General features: G+C 40.4%; 2 protein-coding genes across 2 annotated transcripts in view; both read left to right on the top strand.

Moving 5' to 3' along the window:
• The window catches only part of LOC311500454 (ankyrin-3-like), an 85,461-nt gene extending 81,772 nt beyond the window's left edge, over positions 1 to 3,689 (top strand). Inside the window, exons 50-51 of the mRNA XM_084561867.1 lie at positions 501 to 592; positions 1,988 to 3,689. Of these exons, the coding sequence (XP_084417993.1) occupies positions 501 to 572 (72 nt within the window). The 3' untranslated portion in view covers positions 573 to 592; positions 1,988 to 3,689. The remainder of the gene's footprint in view (positions 1 to 500; positions 593 to 1,987) is intronic.
• A 1,922-nt stretch (positions 3,690 to 5,611) lies between these two features.
• LOC311500461 (coiled-coil domain-containing protein 6-like) lies at positions 5,612 to 19,640 on the top strand. Its single transcript, XM_084561881.1, has 9 exons — positions 5,612 to 5,992; positions 7,104 to 7,253; positions 8,889 to 9,017; positions 9,625 to 9,728; positions 11,872 to 12,032; positions 13,665 to 13,821; positions 15,376 to 15,476; positions 16,043 to 16,164; positions 18,341 to 19,640. The coding sequence occupies exons 1-9, from the start codon at positions 5,738 to 5,740 to the stop codon at positions 18,539 to 18,541; spliced, it is 1,380 nt and encodes a 459-aa protein (XP_084418007.1). The 5' UTR covers positions 5,612 to 5,737; the 3' UTR covers positions 18,542 to 19,640.
• Positions 19,641 to 24,415: the final 4,775 nt, after the last annotated feature.

The raw sequence follows: 24,415 nt of genomic DNA, 5'->3' as shown, positions 1-24,415 counted from the left end.
GGCAAGAAAAATGCATTCATTTGAAGTGCAACCTTGCATGTTGGGTTTTGACAATGTGTTGTTTTTGCATAACAAAGGGGATGCTAACTTTGCTGTTCCTGGCTGTGTGGTTTTACAAGTCTTTTAAAGCATTTAACCAATTAGCCAACATTATGACTAATGAGTGCTGTGACTCTGCTGTGAAAATACAATCTGCTTCTTTTCTCACAAACTCTTTTGATAATAACAAAATAAAATTGGTTTCTTTCAGGTTTCTAGTTGGTGTGCGGTTTGGGTCCTAATTGAATTTCTTACAATGAACCTGCCACTGACTTCTGCTTTTGTCCGTTTGTTAGCACTTTGCATAAAAGCGCTTTAAAAATGCAACCTTTTAGGTTCTGATCTCTGTTCCTACCGAGTGTGGAGTTTTGGTTTCTCGAATTTCCTGGTTTGCCATTTTTTGTTCCCCCCGCCAGAAGATAAATCTCATGTATATTTCTGTGTGTGTTTGTGTTTTCCAGCAAGGAGAAGGGTCAAGAAATAACAGGCGAAAGGATGACAGAAGGTCAGGGGATAAAAAGTACCACTCATAGGGATGGTCGTGCTCTGCCAGGTACAGTAGCTGCCTTTACTGCGTGTCTGTGTGTTATTGTTTTCTTCGTTTCATTATGCTGCACATTGTGTCCCACACAAAGACAGTATTCTGCAAATGACATTTTCAGAGCGTTTTGATGAACAATAGCCGTGCGCGCTGCCTTCCTAGAACTTTGGCATCACAGTGAGGCTGCTAGGCAACCAGCAGATATGATGCACAGAAGTTGCTGAGCAGCTGAAACAAACACGCAGCCAAAACATAACCACAGCATGAAGCCAAACCATTTAAATTATGTATTTGTGTGCGCAAGTGAAATTGCATTCAACAGTAATGGCATGAATTACATAAGCTTTTTGAATATGACAGTATAGAGAAAAGGACTAAGTAAAATCAGCATTTGTTTTGACCAGTCCTTGCCATCAGACATGCATAACCTGTTAGAAAATAGAAAAGTTATTCCAAGCAACTTGGAGAATTTGCCACATTTATTCTGTGAATGCAGACTCAATCCTCTGGTTTCTTTGTGTAATCCCAGGTCTCTGTGGGGCCATAACATTTGCTGCAGGACTCATTGTTCTTCTTTTTGCAGAGGATGGTTGTTTATGACTGTTTGTTTGGGCGTGTTGTCATGCTGCAGAATGAATCTGGGACCAATTAAAAGCATCACTCGTGGGACTTTGTCACGAATGGTGATTTAAAGCATCTAGTGCTTAAACTTACACACACAAATGTAGATGAGACTGATGTTGATCTTCTCATTTCACCCTTGACAGTAAAGCATGTTTCTTTAATCAGACAGCTTCTCTGTCTCACTGTCACATAGTGCAAAAGGCTGACCGGCCTGAGCCTGATTATCCCCTGGCAACATTTCTGCCCTCTCTGTTCCCCGAGTGTGTGTGTGAATAGGGAACTGTCACAAAGGGAAGAGGGCTGATGGGGGAGGTACACACCTCAGCATTATATTTCCTCGCTGATACCATCCGTGCCTGTTTTTGTCCGGCAAATCCCCAACTCACAACAGCATTGTAGCATCCAGAAAGAGTTTGTTATCCCACTGGCCAGACCGTTAATCCCTACTGCTGCTCACCCGTATGTTGTTTGCAGTGAATCATTCCATCTGCACAAAACTGACTTAGAAATAAAACCGCACTGCTCTGAAGTCTGGCAAAGAGTTACCGCGGTAACAGAGGTCACCACAACAACCCACGGACCATCGGGTCCGATTAACATTTTGTCATACAAAGGAAGATGGAGACAGTTTCTTTCAGCTCTTTAAAGTGTGTTCATGTGTGGCAAATAATATTTAATGAGAGAAACAACTCTTTGTCGATAAAGATAATGTTTCCCTTAATCTAATTTGTTTATTCAGCGATTGTGCTGCGATATGTGATGTATTAATTTTGTTCCTTTCAGATGTACAGCTGGATGTTTCCTGGGAACATGACTGTCCAAAGTGATGGAGAGTTCCAGTGTGAGGGCTTAAGGCAAAGGTCCAGTCTGCAACTATCTGCTTCAAATTGGTGGTTTTCACAAGAGAGGAGTCAACCCTTTTGACTAAAGCATGAGCATGAAAAACTCACTCCCTGTCAATCAAAGGTCTGGGAGGTTCTCACTTTCCTACTGTGGCGGACCAGTGGCCAGTGATTCTGCTTCCTGTTTTGCGTGAAACAATACGTGCCATCGGTCCACTGGCGTTGTGAGAGCTTTTTTTTTCGAGGAGCGTCGCTTGTTGCAAACACAACAAAGACTCCCATTACTGACAACCACACAGGTGCAACTGTGACCAAAGATGGCACAAGAGCTCAATCCACACGGGTGGAAAGGATGACGTAGACACAATAACACACAAAATAAAAAGTCTAATGGAACACTTCTGGTCCAACTTCAACACTCGCCTTATAGTTTTTTCTTGAACCCATTGTTGTCAGGATGTAAATTGTTTTGGGATTTTTTTTTCCTTCCTTTTTAAAAACTTCAACTAACACGAGAGCTTTTTTGTGTATATACAACTACAATGTGTATAATTCTTAATAAAGGGTACAGGTTGAGAACGCACTGAGGAGGGTGAGCTTTTCAAGTGCTTTCAAAAATTTACCGAAACAGTTCCACTTTTAAAGATTTGAGTGTAACTTCACAGGTTCTTGTATAATTAATTATTAGAGCAGGTATAATGTTTGTACATGAGGAAAAAAAAAAATAATGCTGGTTTGATTTTAACAGAAGAGATTTCCAGAAAATCAAATCTCAGTGATTCCCAAAGTGGGAATGGATTTAATCCTGCAAAAAGCAGCCTTTCAGAGTACTCATATTTTCATGCATGCTGTTCACATTATTTTAAGTACAATTTTTACAAGTTTGCAAACACTGTATTCAAATGACAAAGCCCTTTATCTCTGTACACATATAGCCCTAACATTTGTCACCAGTTTTATATTTTAAATTGAAAACGGTTACCATTAAAGCATTTATCATGTTGGGTGAGGAATGAAAAAAAGTTCTGATGTGATGTCTCGTCTGTACGTGTAAAACTGGAGGGCAGCTTCTGCTACAAGAACGAAGTAATCTGAATGTAAATGCTAGTAGGCTGGCTCGCTGTAAAATTATAACTGTATTGTGCGTATTGGCTATAAGGTGTAGGAGTCTCTGTACACTGTTAGACTGTTTGTAATCATTTTAGCAGTGTGTTGATTTGGTTTTCTAACGGCTGCTGTGGTTATTAAAGGAAAACTGGGGCATTTCACTTTGGATTTTTTTTTTTTTTTTTTTTGGTGAAGTATTTCCTTAATTTAAAACCTACTCACATTAAGGACACATAAAGACATTATTTGATTGTAGCTCTAAATAGCATATTGTATGACAAAACACTGGATGGTCAAAAACAATTATTTAAGCATTAAATAAATTGTGTTTAACTCTGAAACCGTGTGATCTCTTTAGGCTTGAGAGTCTGTATCTGCAGTGTCGAATAGAATTGTTTTTCACTAGCTCACTGACAACCGTTTTACTTTAGGACTTCTCTTTGTATTGGTTTTCATTAGATGCCCATGTAGTTCAAGTGTGGTGTTCTACTGGTGCGATGGCTCAGTATGCTGATGTCTATGCTGTGGACATTGAAATATAACTTTATTTTTCTTTATTTTTTTGGAGGGGGTGGGGCGGGGGGGGGGGGGGGGGGGTTGAAGGAAGTCAGGTTGGGTGCTGTACCATATCCCTTATTCTACTATGTCAATCAGGGGTTAGAGGATCCTTTGATATGGTTGAACTATCGATTTTGTCAATTTTGTTTGATATGTGTTTTCACCTGAGCAGATTTTTTGATGTACAATTCTTACTAACAGAGTGAAGCCATTGAAATGTAACTATTCTAGCACTTTGGTTATTCAAGGTCTTTTAGAGGCTATAGCAGCAATGACGCCACCACAAATGTTTCAGACGTCTTTAAGAAAAAAAAAATCGACCTAAAAATAAAAATGCAATGATTTCGCAGTACACTTGTTTCCGTTCTTTTCTTTGTGCCCTTGGACGTTTTTATTATGGAAGTAATGCGATGACAGTGATGCAACGCGGGACCCTGCCCTTCAGTCAATGTTATGTGCTTCTTTGTACCACAGTGTCCTGGAGCAGAGTGTCCCGGGATTGTACGCCTGGACAAACTAGCTTGTCGGGCCAGACGGCAACAACTCCCAATTTATCTCCGCTGTGGGATAAATAAAGGATTATCCTATCTTAGTTAATGATAAAAACAAAAGCCTTGCATCTCATAATTTTCTTTATGATTCATGAGCATGTTTGTAGATGATGGTATACTATACTGTAACACTTACATGACATAAATACTCGTAGTATTATCCAGTTAAACTTTTTAATGTCCTGCCACCAGCCAATTAGCTATATAAAGCAGCTCTTTCCACTTCACCCTTATGTAGTCATGGAAAGAAATTATAAGGAATGTACTGCATTACATCATTTCATACATTCATCTTCTTACTTAGCTGTCTTTGTGTGTGTGGGTGTATGCACGTGCATGTAGCTGCACACTCCATAAGCCATCACATAACTACCTTTCACAAGACCAATCATTGTAATATTACACTAAAACTGTATGGTCGAGCACTTTCATATGGATATTACCGTCAGTCTTCATGATTAACGTTACGAGCATTAATAACACTGTCCACAGCATATTTTTTTTCTTTCTCCGTCTCTCTTATTCATTTATTAATTCTTCATTTGCATACTTGTACGTTCTGCCAGACTCTACACGTGACTCAGCCTACCCTTGATGCCCTTTATGCTCTTGATAAATTATGTCGTCCCTGACCCTGTCTCGTCCCTGTTCCGTAATTATTTGTTTGTGAGTATATTTACACGGAGTCCCTTTAGACAAGTATACCAGGAAGGTAACAACACAGGAATCCTTGAAAGATCATATTTGTGATCATATGTTTTGAATAAATGAATAAATAGCATATTGTATCAAGTTTATAGTCACACTTCCACAGTATTTTAATAAAAAACACACAGAGGTGTGAAATACAGTTTCTCCTAGTCCCACTGTGCTGCGTATATACTGAAAAGAGACACAAAATAACTACTAAAACTGCAACTACTGCTGCACTACTTTATCTACTACACTACAACTACTATGACAGAATACAAAAATATTTTAAACAGAAGATAGTCAAGTGGAACTTTCATCTATGTGGTAAATATACAGTACTACTGATATATAAAACTGTATATAACTATTTACAACTACTCATGATATCTGCAAATACAGAAGCTGCCTGTGCAATAAATGAATGAATGAATACTGCTATTGATACGACTGTACAGGCTAACTGTACTTACACAATTTGACTAGGGTGAACATTATTACTGACATATATGCATGCAAAGGGGTTCGGCTGGCAGTCCGATCTCGGAAGGAGCTGATAAAGACATATTAAATGTGTTAAAGTTGCCGTTTTATTTGGGTGCATCGTGTAGTACTGGAGACAGCCTGGCGGGGGCGCTGCTCTGACACGAGGGAGCAAGGTCACACGGTGTTTCTGCTGCCTGCGCTCCTCAAACGCTGCAGCTGCCGTCGTCTTCCCTTCTCCGCACACACACACACACACACACTCACACTCACACACACACGCCACACACTGTCGCACAACCATGGCGGACAGCGCAAGCGAGAGCGACACCGACGGAGCGGGGAGCAGCTCAGCCACCCCCATGTCGTCCTCCGCTTCAAATTCGGGCAAACCAAGCATAGTCATTTCACAGTTTCGCTTGGAGGAGCTGACGAACCGCCTCGCCTCCTTACAGCAGGAGAATAAAGTTCTTAAAATTGAGCTGGAGACGTTCAAACTCAAGTGCAAAGCCCTGCAGGAGGAGAATCGGGACCTCCGCAAAGCTAGCGTCACCATTGTGAGTAACGTAGGCTAACTAGCTAGATGCTATCCCCACGCTACTTAAAATATTGAATTTGTCAGTAAGTTACGCATAGCCGGGGCTGTTTGTTTAGCGCTTAATAGCAAGTGTTTGCACATTTACTGTGTTACGAGGAGATGTTATCTGTATTTGAACACAACTCCTGGGTGTTTTGCTAGCCCCACTAACGTTAGCTTGTTGGATGTGATGCTAATGTAGCCAGCGGGATAACGTTTGCTAAGTGGCTGGACAGCGATAGCCAGCTAGTTTGCTTTGTTTTGCAGTGCTAATATTGGCTAACGCTAGCTTGACGGCTAACGTCAAGTTACAAGGCGTCAAAAAATTAGGTGTGCTCCTCACGATGCAAGTTACCGGACTGATGTAAGCTTTTTTTTTTTTTTTTTTTTTTTTTTTTTTGGTCAGCTGATTACACGCTGCTAGACATTGTCAGCACGTTATGGGCAGCAAGGATACGGTAACGGTGAAGATAAATAGCCTAGCAGCAGTATCGGCTTGTACTGATGCGTCATATATCTCCAGGCTCGGTTAATCAGTCCCAGCTTCATAAAAATGTGTAACCGATCTGCTGGATAGATGGGAAGTATGTAGGCCAAACTTAGCGAGCTAGCTAAATGCCACGCTCTGAACGCTGGCAAGGCAGCCACGCTGAAGCCTGCCCACCCTCTTTGTAAATTTGTTAAGGTGTAACTAGCTGTTTGGTTTTAACTGTCCCTCTGTTGTTGCTCTTCAACAACTGGCACAGCTGGCAAAACATGCTCTGAGAATTTGCCAATCACATATAGTAGAGTGCTAGTTGTTGTCGCTGTCCCAACCCATGTCTTTTATTTCCTCTCCTCCATGTTTCACTCTGTATTATTCACCCATTACTGCAACATCTCTTGTGTCATTTGGAAAAGTTATGCTTCCTCTTTGGCTGGCAGGCTTCACTGCAGCAGACCGTGGTTGATTGGTGCTTGCCTGCCTATACTCAACTGTTGTTTGCTACAATTTAATCAGGATAAGGGTAAGAACAGTTTGGTGTGCCAGAGTCAATCTCGCTGATGTTTTCTCTGCCGCCCTCTCTCTCCCGTGTGTTTCTGTCTCGCAGCAAGCAAGAGCCGAGCAGGAGGAGGAATTTATCAGCAACACCTTGTTCAAGAAGATCCAGGCCCTGCAGAAGGAGAAGGAGACCTTGGCGGTCAACTACGAGAAGGAGGAGGAATTCCTCACTAATGAACTGTCGAGGAAACTCATGCAAGTGAGTGATGGGAACAGCGCGGGAAAGTACCACATTGCTAACTTGTTAGAGTTGTTTAAACAAGTCACAGCAGCAAGTAGCGTTAGTTTGAGCTTTTGGTCAGTTTGATGACTAATCACGTTGATAACAAGTACCACTGTGGTGCATGTTTACCTTGGTTTAGGTGCAGTATTGACAATCAGCGTGAGCTTGGAGAGCGTTATCATCGACTCCACTGGTACATGTTTGAAGCCTGGAAAGGCTCAAGATGACTTCACTGCAGCTGCTAGCAACTCAAAATGACTCTCAAATTACTCTCCTCCCGTCTGTCGGTTATTTGGTTCGGTCTGTTTTCCACATATTATTTTCCCGACTGCGGACGACTTGCGTGCTCCAACGCTTCCAGTGGATAGCTGTAGGGTGACTAATGGTTTACCGATATCTAAAGAAGTAGGAATCTGGAAATGACTCGTGCAAATGTGTCAGCAGACCGTGCTTAGGGTCATAGAGATGGACTTGTTTGGGCTTCTTTTGTTGTTATTTTAACTTCTCGTTTAACAGAAAACAGACCTCTAAGTTCTTCTGTCCGTAGACTTGATGCTGTATGACGGTGCAGAATTCTCGTGATGATAGATGGATGGATATTGATATTGTGAATTTAATGTGCAATGTCCTCTTTCTCCTATAATACACCAGTAGAGGTATAGAGGAAACTGAAAATAATTGTCATCTACTTCGTTCTCATTCTTTATGCGCAGCTGCATTATGCACACACGCCCACTTTGCCACTGTTCTGGTGTCGCTTACAAACAGCCTCTGCTTACAGGACAGATAAACCCGAGTTGAACATAATATCTCAGCAAGGTCTCCATAGGGTGAAAAGGTCCCTCTTGCCAAGCCTGTTCAAGGTGGGACTGTTGCACCTTTATTCTGCCTCACTCTTCTGTGTGAAAGGTACAGAAACGGATTATGTCAGCTTTATTAGTTTCGTTTTGAACGAAAGAAAGGCAGCATAATGAGGGTATTCTTGGTAGTATTATAGTGTAATCTCTGGAGACCTGTTATATGATAGCTGGTGGTACCAACGGAAACAAGGAACTTTATCAAAATAAACCACATTGTTGGGGAATTAATTGGAAGAAAAGCGACTGTCCTGTGTGACCCAAACTCAGTGACCCCTGCTTTCAAATGGGATGCTGCAGAGTGCTGAATGTGGTCATTGCTCTTGAAATGAACTGCGTTGTTTTGTGGTGTTCTGAATGTTTTTCTTACTAGCATAATGGAAATAGTTACTTTTCCCACTCCTTTCCTGTAAATGAATTTGCATCCCTTTCCCCATAATGACTAATCACTTATATAATCCATCATGGAGCTGTCCCATTTTGAATCAGGGCTGAGCCGCACCCCACTTTCTACTGGTGAGCTGCCAAAAGTGGTTACTTTGGTTGCCAAATCCTTATTTTATGCTGTCTATTCTTCTGCAAGGTTTAACCCTGAACACAATAGAATTGGCTACTATCATCCTTCCTCTAAACTCTGTGTGTGTAACCAATATGTGATGAACTGACACCTGTGTTTGTTCACTTCTTGAGCTTTTGCCCCTCTGCAGTTTTTCTCATCATTTTATCATCTGTCATCTCCTCCTTTCCACTCCAGCTCCAGCATGAGAAGGCAGAGTTGGAGCAGCACTTGGAGCAGGAGCAGGAGTTTCAGGTTAACAAGCTCATGAAAAAGATCAAGAAGATGGAGAATGAGACCATCACAAAGCAGCTAACCCTGGAACAGGTATGAGTACAGTGGTATAAATATCCATGAACGTGTGTGTGTGTGTGTGTGTGTGTGGGGGTGTGGGTACAGTTACTGAAGTATTTCATCATCCTTAAATCTTCCCACTGAATGTTAACTGGAAAGAACATTTTGGTTTGTGGCTGGGTCAGACCTGTGTGTGTCTAATGTTACCATGCTCTCATGACAGGATTTTTCTTTCGATGTGCATGCTTTTTTTTAAACCCTCTTTCATTAATACATAAGCTGTGTTCTTGTGTAAGTTAACTGCGCTTTTTGCCCCGATGGAGGTATAACCAAGTGGCATGTTTGCCAAAAAGGACTAAATTCACCACACAAAAAAAAACCACAAGTGAGCAGCTTTTTATATCACTTGTCAAAAATAATAGATCTTCCCAAACGATCCTGCAGTGTTGTTTTCCTGTCACTATGACACTCTGATAAGGCAGCACAGGGGCTGTTGCTCTGCAGAGGAGAGGCTTATCTGGACAGAGACCTTGAGTTTGCAGTTCTGTGTTTGTGTGCAGTCTTGCGAATGCTTTTGAAAGTCAAGTTTTTGTCTGTCTCTGAACAACGTCACTCTCTGCTTTTTCCTTTTATTCTCTAGTTGAGGCGGGAGAAGATTGACCTTGAGAACACATTAGAGCAGGAACAAGAAGCCCTGGTCAACAGACTGTGGAAACGGATGGACAAACTGGAGGCGGAGAAAAGGTATGGAATGATAATATTGTGTGTTAACAGACATTTTAGACTTTGCTTCTTGTGCTTGGCGGGATTCAAATCTCGTTTATTTTTAAATCCATACTACTGTATTAATATCAAAATGGACAAAGGCTTTAACAGAGTGCAGCGACTGAATTATGATATAGAATAAACATTGTTGCAACTAATGAGTGTTTTCATTGTTTACTAAGACTTTAAATTCATTTTTTAATATAGACAAACTGCCCGATTCGTTTTCATTAATTGGGCAAATACACTGCCTGGCCAAAAGAAAAAGTCGCCACCTGGATTTAACTAAGCAAATAAGTACGAGCCTCCTATTGGATAATTACTTCATGGGTGATTATCTTTCAGCTGACAACGAGTTATTTAACCCCAGCTGATGCAAATAGTAGCTTCTTATTTCTTAAACAACCATGTTGAAAGACACATCCTGTGGTTGTTGAAAAGATGTTAGTCTGTTTGAGAAGGGTCAGATCATTGGCATGCATCAAGCAGAGAAAACATCTAAGGAGATTGAAGAAACTACTAAAATTGGGTTAAGAACTGTCCAACGCATTATTAAAAACTGGAAGGATAGTGGAGAACCTTTGTCTTCGAGGAAGAAATGTGGTCAGAAAAAAATCCTGATTGATAGTGATCGGCGATCACTTAAACGTTACAACAGTAGAACTCAGGGCTATGTTTAATAGTGAAAGTAGGAGCATTTCCACATGTACAATATGAAGAGAACTCAAGGGATTGGGACTTAACAGCTGAGTATCCTTAAGAAAACCACTAATCAGTGAGGCTAACTGGAAAAAAAGGCTTCGATTTGCTAGGGAGCATAAAGATTAGACTCAGGAGCAATGGAAGAAGGTCATGTGGTCTGATGAGTCCAGATATACCCTGTTCCAGAGTGATGGGGGCATCAGGGTGAGAAGAGAGGCAGATTAAGTGATGCACCCATCATGCCTAGTGTCTACTGTACAAGCCTGTGGGGGCAGTGCTATGATCTGGGGTTGCTGCAGTTGCTCAGGTCTAGGTTCAGCAACATTATGTGCCCAAAGAATGAGGTCAGCTGACTACCTGAATATACTGAATGACCAGGTTATTCCATCAATGGATTTATTCTTCCCTGATGGCACGGGCATATTCCAAGATGACAATGTCAGGATTCATGGGGCTCAAACTGTGAAAGAGTGGTTCAGGGAGCATGAGAAATCATTTTCACATAGGGATTGGCCACCACAGAGTCCAGACCTTAACCCCATTGAGAGTCTTTGGGATGTGCTGGAGAAGGCTTTGCGCAGTGGTCAGACTCTCCCATCATTAATACAAGATGTTGGTGAAAAATTAATGCAACACTGGATGGAAATAAATCTTGCGACACTGCAGAATCTTATCGAAACAATGCCACAGAGAATGCGTGCTGTAATCAAAGCTAAAGGCAGTCCAATGAAATATTACACTGTGGGACCTTTTTTTTTTTTTTTTTTTGGTGGCAACTTTTTTTTTTTGGCCAGACAGTGTATTTTGACAGTTGGCTGATTCCACCCCTGCTTGATTTGTTTGGGACAGTTTCTATCATTTTAATTTGCCGATTAAAATGAGTTGCTATACGCTGACTTAAGGACAGTTTGGTTTCTTTAGTTGCTCAACGCAACAGCAGATCCTAAATCATATTTAAGAACCGTACAAAAACAACAAACTCATGTGCTGATGTGTACCTGATCATTTAATAACTGATGCCATAACCACCTGTTGATAGAATGTTTGCAATATTTAAGTCTTTATTGATTAGGGCAACAATCCTTTTCAGTGTTAACTATATTTCTTCCCCTTTTTGTTTGTCTGACAGGTTATTATACATTCACAGGCAAACACAATACCTCCCTGTCACTGAAAATAAAGTAATTACAGCTAATGTTAATGTAAGATGCAGAATAAAATTACCAGTTAAGATTAGCATAATTACAGTAGACTGAATAATTACACCCTAAATGGCCTATGTGTGTATGTGTGTATATACACATGTGTTTCATTTGTTTTAAGTTATGCCTTTAGATTGTGGTCCTGACAAACATAAAAGCTAGAATATCTTGAATAGACATTATTGTACATCGTGTGTTTTGTTGGTTCTCTCAACTAGAATCCTTCAGGAGAAGTTGGACCAGCCCGTATCAGCTCCTCCCTCCCCAAGAGATGTTTCCATGGAGATAGACTCGCCAGAGAACATGATGCGGCATATCCGCTTCCTGAAGAATGAGGTGGAGAGGCTCAAGAAGAGCCTGCGTACCACTGAGCTGCAGCGTAAGTGGCCGTTCAGCTCGTCACGTGATCACGAGTCCTGAAGGCGCAGATGCCCTTAAGTGTTAATTAAGGGTGTGATTGGTAAAACTGATCCTCTGATAAGCAACAGGGGGCGAATTCATCCTACACCCTCGCTTGTCTTGTTTTACATAGACCAGTAAGAACAGGATACTTTCTGGCCCTGGGCTGACACAGTTTACAACCTTGTTACGTCCTTGAAATTCACTGGTCACATTACACCTGAAGACAGGTTGGCAAGAAGTGGGACTTCACAGTTGTCTGCAACCATAGAAAGGTCACATTAAAATAAAAGTTATCTCCTTTCTTTTGAAACAGATAATTTGATGTTGCGGATTCTCAAAAAAGTCTGAAGAGTTGTGTTTCTTGCCAGCAGTGTCCTCTGCCTTGCATTACATTACCTATTGCTACATTTGTTTCCCTTTTTATTTAAAGAGGAAAAAAAAATTTTTTTTATGTACATGATTGACTGGCGCCCTATCTGCCTCAGGGTATAGATATCTCTCTCTCTCTGATTTTTATGAGAGGTTGCATCGCTCTAAAGGATACTCTGGTGTATATGATGGATGGATTGCAGGCAAGACCTCCAGTCTATCTGTAAAAATGTACTTCGTATGGCTTAGAAACCAGGAACACCAATAAATAATGCAGCTATAATTATAACACCAAATACCGTATTACATCATACTTTGGTGCATACTACGTTGCATACATTAATGAGATACAGTTAAAAAAAAAGTAATATAAGTTATATATAGCAATACTACTGCGTATGTTGATAAGACACCCTATTTTTATTTTGATTTATGGCCACTCGTAAAAGTTTCAAGGCTAAATAAGTAGACTCTCAAGACATTTTAAAAACTCTGTTGTGATGTTAGAAAATGGATCGAGTCTGTTTATGTGGATCAGGATCTTACCTCACTCTATATAGTCTATTTATATAGAGTATTGAGTCTGTTCTCACATAGCTGCTTGTATCATTTTAGTGAACAAATGTTATTGAAAATAATATTAACTGAACATCACAGACGTTTTCTGGCCAGTTATCCATACGTCTGGTTTGTCTTCTGGATGAACTGTTGAATTTAATTTAATTTAATTTAATTCATCTTTGGCAAACATACAGTGTACTTGTGTCCACACAAACACAATATATATTAATACCACTGTTCAGACAGTGAAAAATGTTGATTCAACTTTTATATGAATCAATGGACGTTAATGTAAATGCTCGTTTGTGACAGTCAGTCTTATTGTGTCTATGCTGTGTTTTAGCCACTAGAGGGTGATGTCAGTCCATAGGAGGAGCTGGGTGAAGTAACAAGACACAATAGCTACTAAATCGCATTGCTTGCCTCACAACTTGCCGTGTTAGCAGAAATTCGATGTGACCCACTTTCACACCATTTCTGAAAAGAAAACTTTATACAGCACAAACTAACTTAGCTTCTCTATGAGTTCTTCATAGAGAATGATGATTGTTATATTTGCTCAATTTTTAGGTATTTGTTGTGTAGCAGTTTGGACAAGCCACACACAAATGCTCTTGTTATTTGTGTTGATGTGTAACGGCCAGGATGTAACAGAATCTCACCGTGTGTCCCATCCTAGACACAGAGAAGCGTGCCCAGTACATAGAGGAGGAGCGACACATGAGGGAGGAGAACATCCGGCTGCAGAGGAAGCTTCAGAGAGAAATGGAGCGCAGGGAGGCCCTGTGCAGACAACTGTCAGAGAGTGAATCCAGTCTGGAGATGGACGATGAGAGGTAGCGAATGCAGCACACAGCGAGACCATCATTAAGGTTACAACAACTTGAATAGTAGGGTGCAAAATTGCATCCATAGCAAAAGGAGAAAAACGGATGAGGTAGAGACTTCCTGTTAAGTGATTATGTATTGGAGCTGATCTTGCAGAGAACAGTTGGTCAACAGTGCTGACATTTCACATTTCAAAAAAGAGATGAACACACATAAACGGGAGTGATGCAAGAGACAACTTGAATGTGTTCCAGCCTTTGTTAGTCCTCTGTAGGCTTTCTTTGTGATTAGCAAGGTGACAGCGTGATGCCTATTAATGACTGTCATCATTGCTAGCAGCATGTCAGACACACAGCCCACTTAGCCGAAATCACTTCTACACCACCATGTTCTTATAACATAGAAATAAATGTTTTGAATGATTAGTACTCCCCTGAAGATTTGATTACCAAGATATTTGCCAAGATTTCTTCAGACGCATGCTCAAACATCAAAAAAGTTAGCAGTAGCTTATTTCAATATTGGCAAACCTAGGTTCTCTCGATGTAACTCCAGCCAAATTAAGTAGACTCTAGCCAAACACTGGCTATAAAAACTGTGTGTGATCCCTTTTACTGCTGGCAGCCATTGCGCAAGTTGTACACAGATTTATCGAGACAGGCGTGTGAGTTTGTTGTGGTGACACTAAGGCTTGACATTGTCACAAAAGAGTTCAAATACTATCTCACTTTAATATGTGGTAAGGTTCAGTGTTGACATGACATTAGATTGTCATGTAAAAAAAAAAAAAAAAAAATGTTGTGCTTCTGTTAAACTGGGTCAAATGTACAGAGTTGAAAGAAATGTTATGTCAAATGTCATCTACATAAGGCTTCTTAGAGCTGTACTGGTGGCTTTTTGTGCTTTATTCCATTAAAGCCAAAACTTAACATTTTTTGCACATTGCTGCCATCAGCAGTGGTAAAGCTAATAAACAAATCCGTGTCAGTTCATGCCAGTTTCTTTTCCGTAGTGCTTTAAAAGTTTAGACATCTTAATGTGCCAGGTATTTAATCTGATTCAAATAATGGGTGTGACGCACCTTTCAGGCCACATAGGGCAATAACATGATGAGCCAATGCCTTGGATATGCTTCTATTTTTACTGCAGGTCGTTAGTTTAAACAAATAAAAGTTAGCAGGAGGAAGTGAAACCTTGTGGCACCTTGAGTGTCGGTATATGGTTATTTCCTCAAGGCAGTATGTTCCAGTTTAAACCTGATTTTTATTGAACCATCATAAAGAAGAGAAACCTTTTGTTTGTTCATGTTAGGTGCGCACTATTGTAAACATAATGTGTGTCTGTATACTTAAGCATCTTCAGAGATTTCAAAATGTACTTAGGCTAGATCATTTTTACCACTTTAAGTATCCATGAAAAAGTGTTTTACATTGCATCTCAAAGGATATCCGTAACCATTATTTATGGTGCACTACATTGCTTCATGGAAAATATGTATGGATTGCCTTTTTTGGATTTTCCAACTGCTGAATTGTCACAAAATGGTCATCTGGTCCCCTCAGGTACTTCAACGAAATGTCTGCACAGGGTTTGCGAGCGAGGACTGTATCCAGCCCCATTCCCTACACCCCATCCCCCAGCTCCAGCCGACCCATATCACCTGGTAGGTACAACACAACAATAAAGAGCTGCTTTGATATCAGTCGATGTGAGGTTTCGCCCGACAACAAGCTTTATCAACAAGCTTTATCTTTCTGTGACCAACGTTCATTTACAAGTGGGCATATGCGATTACTCAACTTGATGCCACATTTTAATCGGCTTTTCCACTCAGCTGGGACCTGCTATTTTCCAGCTCACATTATACAGTTCAGTTGGCTGGTCATGATGGTGGAGCTCAGACTAAACAGTTGCAGAAACCCCTTAATCCTGGTTGTCTTCGTATCAAAGAAACCTAATGTCAAAAACATGCAGCAGACAATCAGATCCATTTCAGGGTTGCGCAATGATGTACGCTTGGCAAGAGATTAGATTAGAGTCTAGATACATGCATTTGCTCAATGATAAATCAGTTACCATTTATTTTTGTTCTGTCAGCCATGTTAAACATCACCTTTTAGGTCTTAGCAATCCTGGTGCTGGTTTCAAGTAGAGAAGCGGCGGCATTATGAGACTCATTAACTGGAATTGATTTTAGACTTTCACCCTGTCTGTCCTTTCATGTTACAGGTCTCTCATATGGCACCCACACAGTTGGCTTCACCCCTCCAGCTACACTGTCCAGAGCTGCCATTTCCCACTACAACACCCCCGCCCTGCACGTCCACGGAAGCACCTCTCATGCCGTAGCAGTGAGTAGCGTCTACCCTCACATTGCCGAACTGAGCATCTGGCAAATGCTGAGTTTTGGTTTGAATTTCTAACCAGGATTTGTGGTAGCTGTTTCGGGGGATGAGCTGCCCAAGTCAAGGGCTAGTGGAGACAACTGGAGTTTAATTGCTCAATTGAAAACAATTATTTATTTTTTTTTGTTTTTGTAAAATTGCTCTCATTTTACCAAAGGTATAAAGAATAGAACTAATAAAAATGGTTAATGGTTAAACTAGAATATTCAGTACATGCACTGCCTTTTCGTTTGTTGAATTCTCAGCCACTCCTAGAAGCTTGAATATCATGGCCACTTTTGTTTCTGATAGCATCCAGTCCAGCATATTGGATCTAAAACCTTTCAGCTGCAGTATCAAGGTGGGGGGTATTTACAGCCTCCTGTGATGAACTATAGCTCTTATAATCCTGCAAACTGCCACAACACAATTCACCCAAATATGGGAGGGAACATTTGCCAGTGCAAATATTGTTGTTCTCTGACTTTGATAACTTGAGAACTTACCTTTGCTTGTATATGTGCCAAGGTCCAGTGAGTTGCGTGTTTATCATTTCAATAACACACTGATAACTGCACCAGCACACCTTATTTACCTTACACAGGTTCCTTTATTAAGGTGCCCTTCATATTTATATTAATGTGTTATACTAGGGTTGTGGTCTATTTAAGACACATTCGTCCTGAGCAACCATTGTGTTTTTCGTGTGTATTATAAATGTAACACCTAACTACCTGGGTGTCGTAAAACAATAAAGGTTATATGGGGTAGCGGACAGAAGACGGTAGCGATGTATGTCTACAGCCATATTACGTAAACAAACCATGTGATACGGATGTTCTCTGAGGACATACTGTGACATACTGTACCTGGCTGTGGTGTGTCCTAGCACATACATTTAACACAAAATAAGTTTAGCCAAGAAACAACAACAAGGGGAGAAGGCCCGACTGCCGCTAACATTCAATGTTATAAACTAACATTGTTATACACATTATTATAAGCTTTGACTGGATTATACGATGTATCTGTTGGGTCTCTGCTTGATTCGCTCTCATACAACTCATACAGCCGCGTTAGAGGGCTGTTCGTTTGTTCTAAGCAGCGGGAGTGTAGAAACGAGTCCTCTTTGTTGTGGCTTTTCTCTCCCTACTCATTACCCCTGGGTTTGAATTGCCTGCTGCACTCGCTCATTCTCATGGGAACCCTTTAACCAATTCAGGTCAGTGTGACCTAAACCTGTGAGAACTTTGTCTAATCCTTAAGCCTCTGCCAAGATTTTGCAGTTCCACATGCAGATGCTTGCCTAGTATTACACCAGGTTGTAGGCATTGTTTATTCTTTCTTAGGTTGGCACGGTTTAGGGAACAGTTAGCCATTGTTGCAGTTTCACAGTGATTAGTTGGAAACCTTTGACCAAACCCTTCTAGTGGTAGCATCCATGAGCAAAATATTGAGGTGTATTTATGTACATGCAGCTGAGATATTTTATTCACAAGTTGATAAGCTCAGTACATTGATCTCTTTATGCGTTGATGGAAAGAATAGTAACAGCGACTTCATCACACTCGCCATCTGAGCGCCGTGGAGTTGAATTTGTTTAGGACAGCATGGATTATGTAGAGGTATCTCTCTGTCTCTATTGAAACATGCTACATAATGAAATCCAAATGGTGCGTTACCACACCCATATTCTGGAAAGAGTTGAGTCTGGCTACACCAGGCTTTGTGTTATGGGTAACATTATGTTCATCACCACTCAGGCCACCCAAGAGTTGAACATGGAAATGAGTCTGTCTGGGAGATTAGAACGCCAGACGGATACATTTTTGTTTACACCATTCGTCTTTCAGTTCGCCTGATTTGAATTTGTGTTGACAGGTCACAACCAATAGCTCAGTGAGGCAACCATGACTGCAACAAGTAACAATCTTATTCAACCATTCACAGTCTTATATTTTGTCAAAGGTTTCCAGCTCCAGCAACCATGTCTCACAAAAAAATATTACTTTTATTATATTATAAATGTTACAGGTGCCTCTCGTTTTACACACAGTCCTATTTTGCATGAAATGTTTTGAATGCTGTTATACAGGAAGAGACATGTTTATTAATTTATTTTCTCTTTCTCACTCTCAAACAGAGGCCCTCCCCAAGAAGAAGCGCTAGTCCCGACAAATTCAAACGTCCAACGCCCCCACCCTCCCCCAACACGCACTCAGGGGCCCAACAGGCTCAGCCTCCGCTACCCCCTCCAGCCCAGCCCATGGTCCAGTCCATGTCCTCCCCGGCAGCCATGTCACAGCACGCAGCAGCAGCACAGCAGCCTCCCTCCCAGCCTTAACGCCACACACACAGTCTCTGTCTTTGCGCGTGAGTGCGCCCACTGAATGCCACGATGCTACCGCAGCAGCTTCCATCATTACCAGCTCTGGAAGTCAAGTTTCTTACTCTTAACCAACTCCACAAAAAAGACGCAGCTTCAAAAGGTTCGTGAGGGGAAAAGAAACAAGATGGCAACTCACCCTCAGTGAAGCTGGTCGCCTGCCAAATCCACTTGTGGCGTTACTTAACCTCTCTTAAAAGGAATGGATGAACTGAAAAATAATCGCTTCTGGGATTTGTAGGATAATTATCTGTTCCACCTTCTGTCTTGTACATGTTATGTTTTTTTTTTTTCTTTGCTTGGGACTTTAGCCGGTTGGAATTGTTGTTGTGGCGCTTCTAAGATAGCACAAACAGCACATACAGTATGTCTCATGGTGGTGTTTTATGATAGGTTGGATGTTTGGATTGATGGATGAATGGACAGATGGCTAGACAGTGGATGGATTAATAGATGGATGTGGTCAATTCTTTTCATGCCTATAATATGACACTTGATTGCAGTAGTGTCCTCCACTCCGGCTTACCTTTTTGTTTTGAAGCAGTGTCAAGAATTCACCCCCACTCCAGGTTTAATGTGGCTTTTATTAGGTCAACGACAGGTGTCATAGAAGAGGGCTTTGAGTTTCTCTATTAGAGGGCATTGATCAAACAGAGCTTGTGGCACAATTATTTTTGTTTCTGAAACCTTTCAAGACTCTGCTGCTCTTCGGTTAAAATGAAAAGGAAAAAAAAAATAAAAAAAAAAAATCATTGAGGATGGACACTGGTACATAAACCACAGATAAATGTCGCCTTTTGAGGTTGTTAAAAAATATAGTCTGAGGTGTTTCAACTTAGTCATGTACTCAGTCTCTTCTCTGCTCTTCTCTCTCTCTATCTCTCTCTCTGGTGTATTTCTGAAAGCTTCTATCATCCTAATGGATATTCCTCATCAGAAAAAGGAAAAAAAAAAAAACAATGCTCTTTACACTAAATATACATACTGCTAAACATTCTAAATGAATGGTACTGTTGAACTAAATTTCTATGTATGATTAAAGCTCTTGAGATGACAACTTCTGTTTTTAATTGTCAGTTTTATGAATAGCATATGCTACTCATTTGTAATGTGAGAACTATGAGGGTTCACTGATAAGCGAGCCTCGTTTATAATCATTTCTTTCCCCTGACAGAAACCCTGCAATTTGATGCACACACTTAATTTAACTGATCCTTAACATTTGCACAGGTTCTCAATTGATATTGTTGTGTATTTAACTTCACTGGAATGTTTCATTGTGAAAAATGACTTCCCACCAATCCCTTATATTAGTTGATGGAAAATGTTTGTGCCTTAAATAAATCTGCACCATCAAAGCTTGCAACCTGATATGTAAGAACAATTTTCAATATTTCTTAAACTGGAGAAATTCTCATACGGCCTCCTGATACTTCAGTACAGGTAAGACATCATTTTTTAATTGTGTTTACTGCCATTGTTTAATATGTGTCTGTAGGGCATGAACTTTGCTGATTTTCAAGGTAATGTGAGGATCAGGTCTTATCAGGTGTCTGCCTGTCAAAAGTGGGTCAATTTCCACCAGTGAAATCTGCTGAGTACGGTTGTTCATGTCAGACTGGTTTCAATTATTTCCTGACTTTTACTTCCGCCATGGGGTTGACTCGAGGCTTGAGGAGAAATTTCCTAACATCTATGAAATGGGTTGCCATGAAATATGGTAGATATTAATGTTCAGAAGAACATCGGACCTGATTACTTTGGTGAGCCTCACACTTCTCCTTTAGCATTACCAAGTTTTTGTATTGCAAGATGTTGACGGCTACTGGATGGAGTTTAAAGAAATCTGGTCCAATTAACATCCCCAGAGGATGAATGATAATAATGTAAGATGAGATTAATTTTTAAATTTAAAGTTATTAGAGAATTGGTATAATTTAAATAATTCAAGTATTTGTATTCTTTTCCTTAATTCACTACGGGAACTGTACAGGATACACCATGCATTTAATAGGTGATGGTTAATATGGGCCGAGTGATATAAGTTATCACATGTTGGTGAGACGGACATTAAAGTATTCATGCTACCCCGAAGAAACGGTCCCCGTGCGTTTGCTTGACCCACAGCCCATAACTAATTTAATTTTATAGTTAACGCTAAGAGTAACTAGCGTTACAGTAACTAGTACTTTTTGTTTGACCAGACGCGTACAATAAGATTCCTATCAGGCTCAACTGTACTTTTTGTTTAGAGTTAAATAAACATTAATATGCCAATTATCTAAAATAAGATGTTGACCATAGCTAGTACAGTGCTTCATCCCATTTCTTGGTTTACGTCCAAGTATTTATTTGCAAAAACTCTGGTCCACCTTTGAAACGCCTCTCAATTGCGCTGTCAATACTTACCTCCTCAGTGTCGATCATAACCATAACAACAAGCATAGCAAAATAGTAAAACTAAAATCATAAATCACTTGACAAAAATGTAATCTACAGGCACCCTTGATCTAATACAATGAAATAGCTTTCAGTCTGGACCAAAGTGTTGGATAAAACGACCACTATAGACTGACTTTTCATTCATGCCACTGGCAAAAAGCTGAAATATAAGAGTCCTTTATCCTCTGATGATAATCTATTGTAACACCACCACATCATGTGATGTGCCCTTTCAACAGTTCCGTCAAGTCTTGATGCTGTGCCAACCTCTAATATCACAGTCTGCATGGTTTTAACCGGTTTTAACTGGCTGGAGACTGGAGGAGTGGTTTCACTCGATCAGTCATTCCAGGTTCATTTAAGATGATAAACCTTTGTTATGTGGGTGCAATAACAGGACAAGCATGACCGCCCACACGGTACACTTGAGTTTGGCCTCCTCAGGTAACTCTCGTCCATTCACGCATGCAGTTTGTTCTAACTCACCAGAATCAAAATATGCACCACGTCATAAGAGTAACATAAATATATCTTAAGCCAAAGACTTGCTGAGTCTTCCGATACAACTGAAGTGTATCTTCTGTTTTTTTTACTGTGTTGTAGTGTTCCCTCTTGCTGCTGAAGTCAGCAACATGAACTAATCCAAGCAGGAATCTGGACGGGAGGCAGGGTGGACATGCTGGGTGCTAAAGTGGCCTTTAACCTCTGTAGCTTTATGAATATACGTGGCCAAACCAAGGAATATTTATCCAGACTGCAGGATGGTTCTGGATACTCTGAGCCTCTTACGGAAAAGGACAGCAGGATGCAGCTTCTTGGGTGTCACACAAGTGCTGGAGAAAAAGAAAACATATTCAAAACGTCAGAATATCAGGTCAGCTTATGGAAACTGCTGGGAATGTGTGTGTGCGTTTACTAATGGGTTGTGGATTAGAAATGTGAGATCTTTGGCAGGTACAATTGACAAATATGTCTTAAGACTACGTTTAAAATCTTTTTTTTTTTTCACATTTAATTATCATACATACAAATAATTTTGAGATAATAAATGACACACAAAGTAGGAAATTACTGTTCAGCCCTTTACGTTCTCTGAAACATTTTATCTCAGTAACTGCAACTGACATTAACAAATTTAGATGTTCAGTCATACTACTGTTGTAGTATATTGTGCCAAAAACTATAAGTTGCATATGTTACAAAAACAAATGACATTAAAGTTATTACATTTATATATTTTTGTTGTGGCAGAGCTTTAGTATCTAACAAAACAGACTTAAAGGTTGGGGGTCCCACATCAGAGCCTAGTGGGACACCGTCAACATTTCATGGACTTGTTTTTCAAATGCATCCAAGAACTGTTTAAAGTTATTACAAGTTACAAATTAAACCACAAGCAAACTGTCAAAAAGCTTATTTTCATATCACATATATACACGCCAGTAATTATTAAGATCAGCAATGTATCCATATATGACAAACATGGAATTAACAAATACCCGATGTCGTAATACCAGGACTATAATGAAGACGGCATCAAGCCAAAAGACCTTCAGTCTTCATACGAATCCTTACGTGCCCTGTGCCCTTTTAGTGTAGTCAACTCTTACGTTTGCTTACACAGGCAAATAGTTCAGACGATAATAAGATAATCATGGGAAGAGATGAAATCATTAGGCAATGCTTCACCCAAGTCCCTTTTGCGTACTAAAATGTTACAACACTGAATTCCAGACTCTGGTGTCATTTGTCTTGTAACTTGGAAAGGGGAAGGGGGGGAGAAGAAAACCAAACAGACTGTTCTGTGTCAGATTACACAGAACTTTACACTTACTCTGAATGATCTGTATAGAGAACTGGGAACATGTCAATAAATGTATCGAATGACTTATGCAACTGAGTGGAATTCAATGCCAACATTGATCCTTGCATCAGTCACTAGTGTTAGAAGTGCATCTGTAATCCACCCCTTCATATTCCTACACACTGCCCTCCACATGCACCATGTCTAGTTGAAACTGGTTTGGGGCAACATGTCAGTTTAATGCCAGTGTAAAATACAATTACCCCTGGCTGCCTTGTTCATTTTTTTCACTTAATTTTTTAAGACAGAAAGAAAGGGATTATGGAGCCTAGATCTGCTCTTTAAGCCTTTCCTGGCAGCAGACCTTAACTATGGGAAAAGGCATCAAAGTTCCCGAAGAATTTTAAGTTCCTTCGGTGTGAAAACATGTGTTACAAGTGTTCTTTCTCTTTTGATCCCTCCCCCATTCTTTTCTGCTCCCACTACCCACACTCCTTCTTTGAGTTCTTATTTCCCGGTACTTTCCTTTACTCCGTTCCCCTGCTTGACCCTGCTGACTCGGTTTCTCAGTGTTCCTGACCTGGGGTTATAAAATTAGAACAATTGCATAGGTGACATAATTTTATGATGGTACTGCACTGTAACTCACAGCAGCTCTTATCTGCTCGTACAGTACCTCATAAATGTAAGGAAAATAGTAAAGTAGTGTGTCATAAACAAAAGGCAAGTGCAAATTCCTTTGAATGTCGTTTGTAACTTATCTCGTGTGTTTATTTGGATATAAAAAGATTTATTGAATCGACTACATTCAATTAGATTGTGTTTTCTTGATTGCCTCAGTTTTATTTGCACTGTCTACTCTCTATGATATATTTATAGATCACTGAAACAGGTCGACGTTTATTGTGTTTTACTGTCTGTACATAGCTTTAGGTATCTCTCCCCTTTCCTACAGGATTCACTTCAGGATATTTCTAGTTTCATGACAGGCTTCTGTTCATTAAGGGTATTGTCAGTGATAAGGGTGCTGACTGTGATTTATTTCAAGAGTTTTGTGCATGTCCTCCGTTAATCAGCGCTCTCTGGGAAGCTGACTCCAGGCAGTGCGCCCTACTGGTGCAATGTGGTGTTGTTATTACCATCCATCAACCGGTTCAGACTGGACTGATGGCAATATTAACAATGTTCCTGAGGAGCAGGAGCTCACTTATCCAGCCTCCCAACTTTCAGCTCGACCAGGCAGTGGTTAGATGAGTTGGGATCTATGTGTCTCTGTGACAGCCTATTTTGTGCAAATTATTACACGACTTCTTCAACTTTTCGGTTGCTTTGAGGCATGATTTAAAAAATCAAAACAAAGAACTTGATTGGTGCCTTACTGGCCAGAGAACTATCAGGTAAACTGTTTTGTGTTTGTGTGTGTGTATACTCTATATGCATGTGCACGCTCCTCCTCGAGCTTCTAATTGATTTCAGATGCAGCCTGGAGAAATGTTCAGAAAACATATGCGATACACAAATCTCAAACTGTGATATGCCTGAGCGGAAAGACGCGCTTGTGTTTTTTTTTTTTTTGTGTGTGCGCT

Source organism: Chelon labrosus (genome assembly GCF_963514085.1).
Source record: "Chelon labrosus genome assembly, chromosome: 15".
Taxonomy (NCBI): domain Eukaryota; kingdom Metazoa; phylum Chordata; class Actinopteri; order Mugiliformes; family Mugilidae; genus Chelon; species Chelon labrosus.
Note: the sequence above shows the minus strand (reverse complement) of the source record. Positions and strands in the feature narration are given on the sequence as shown.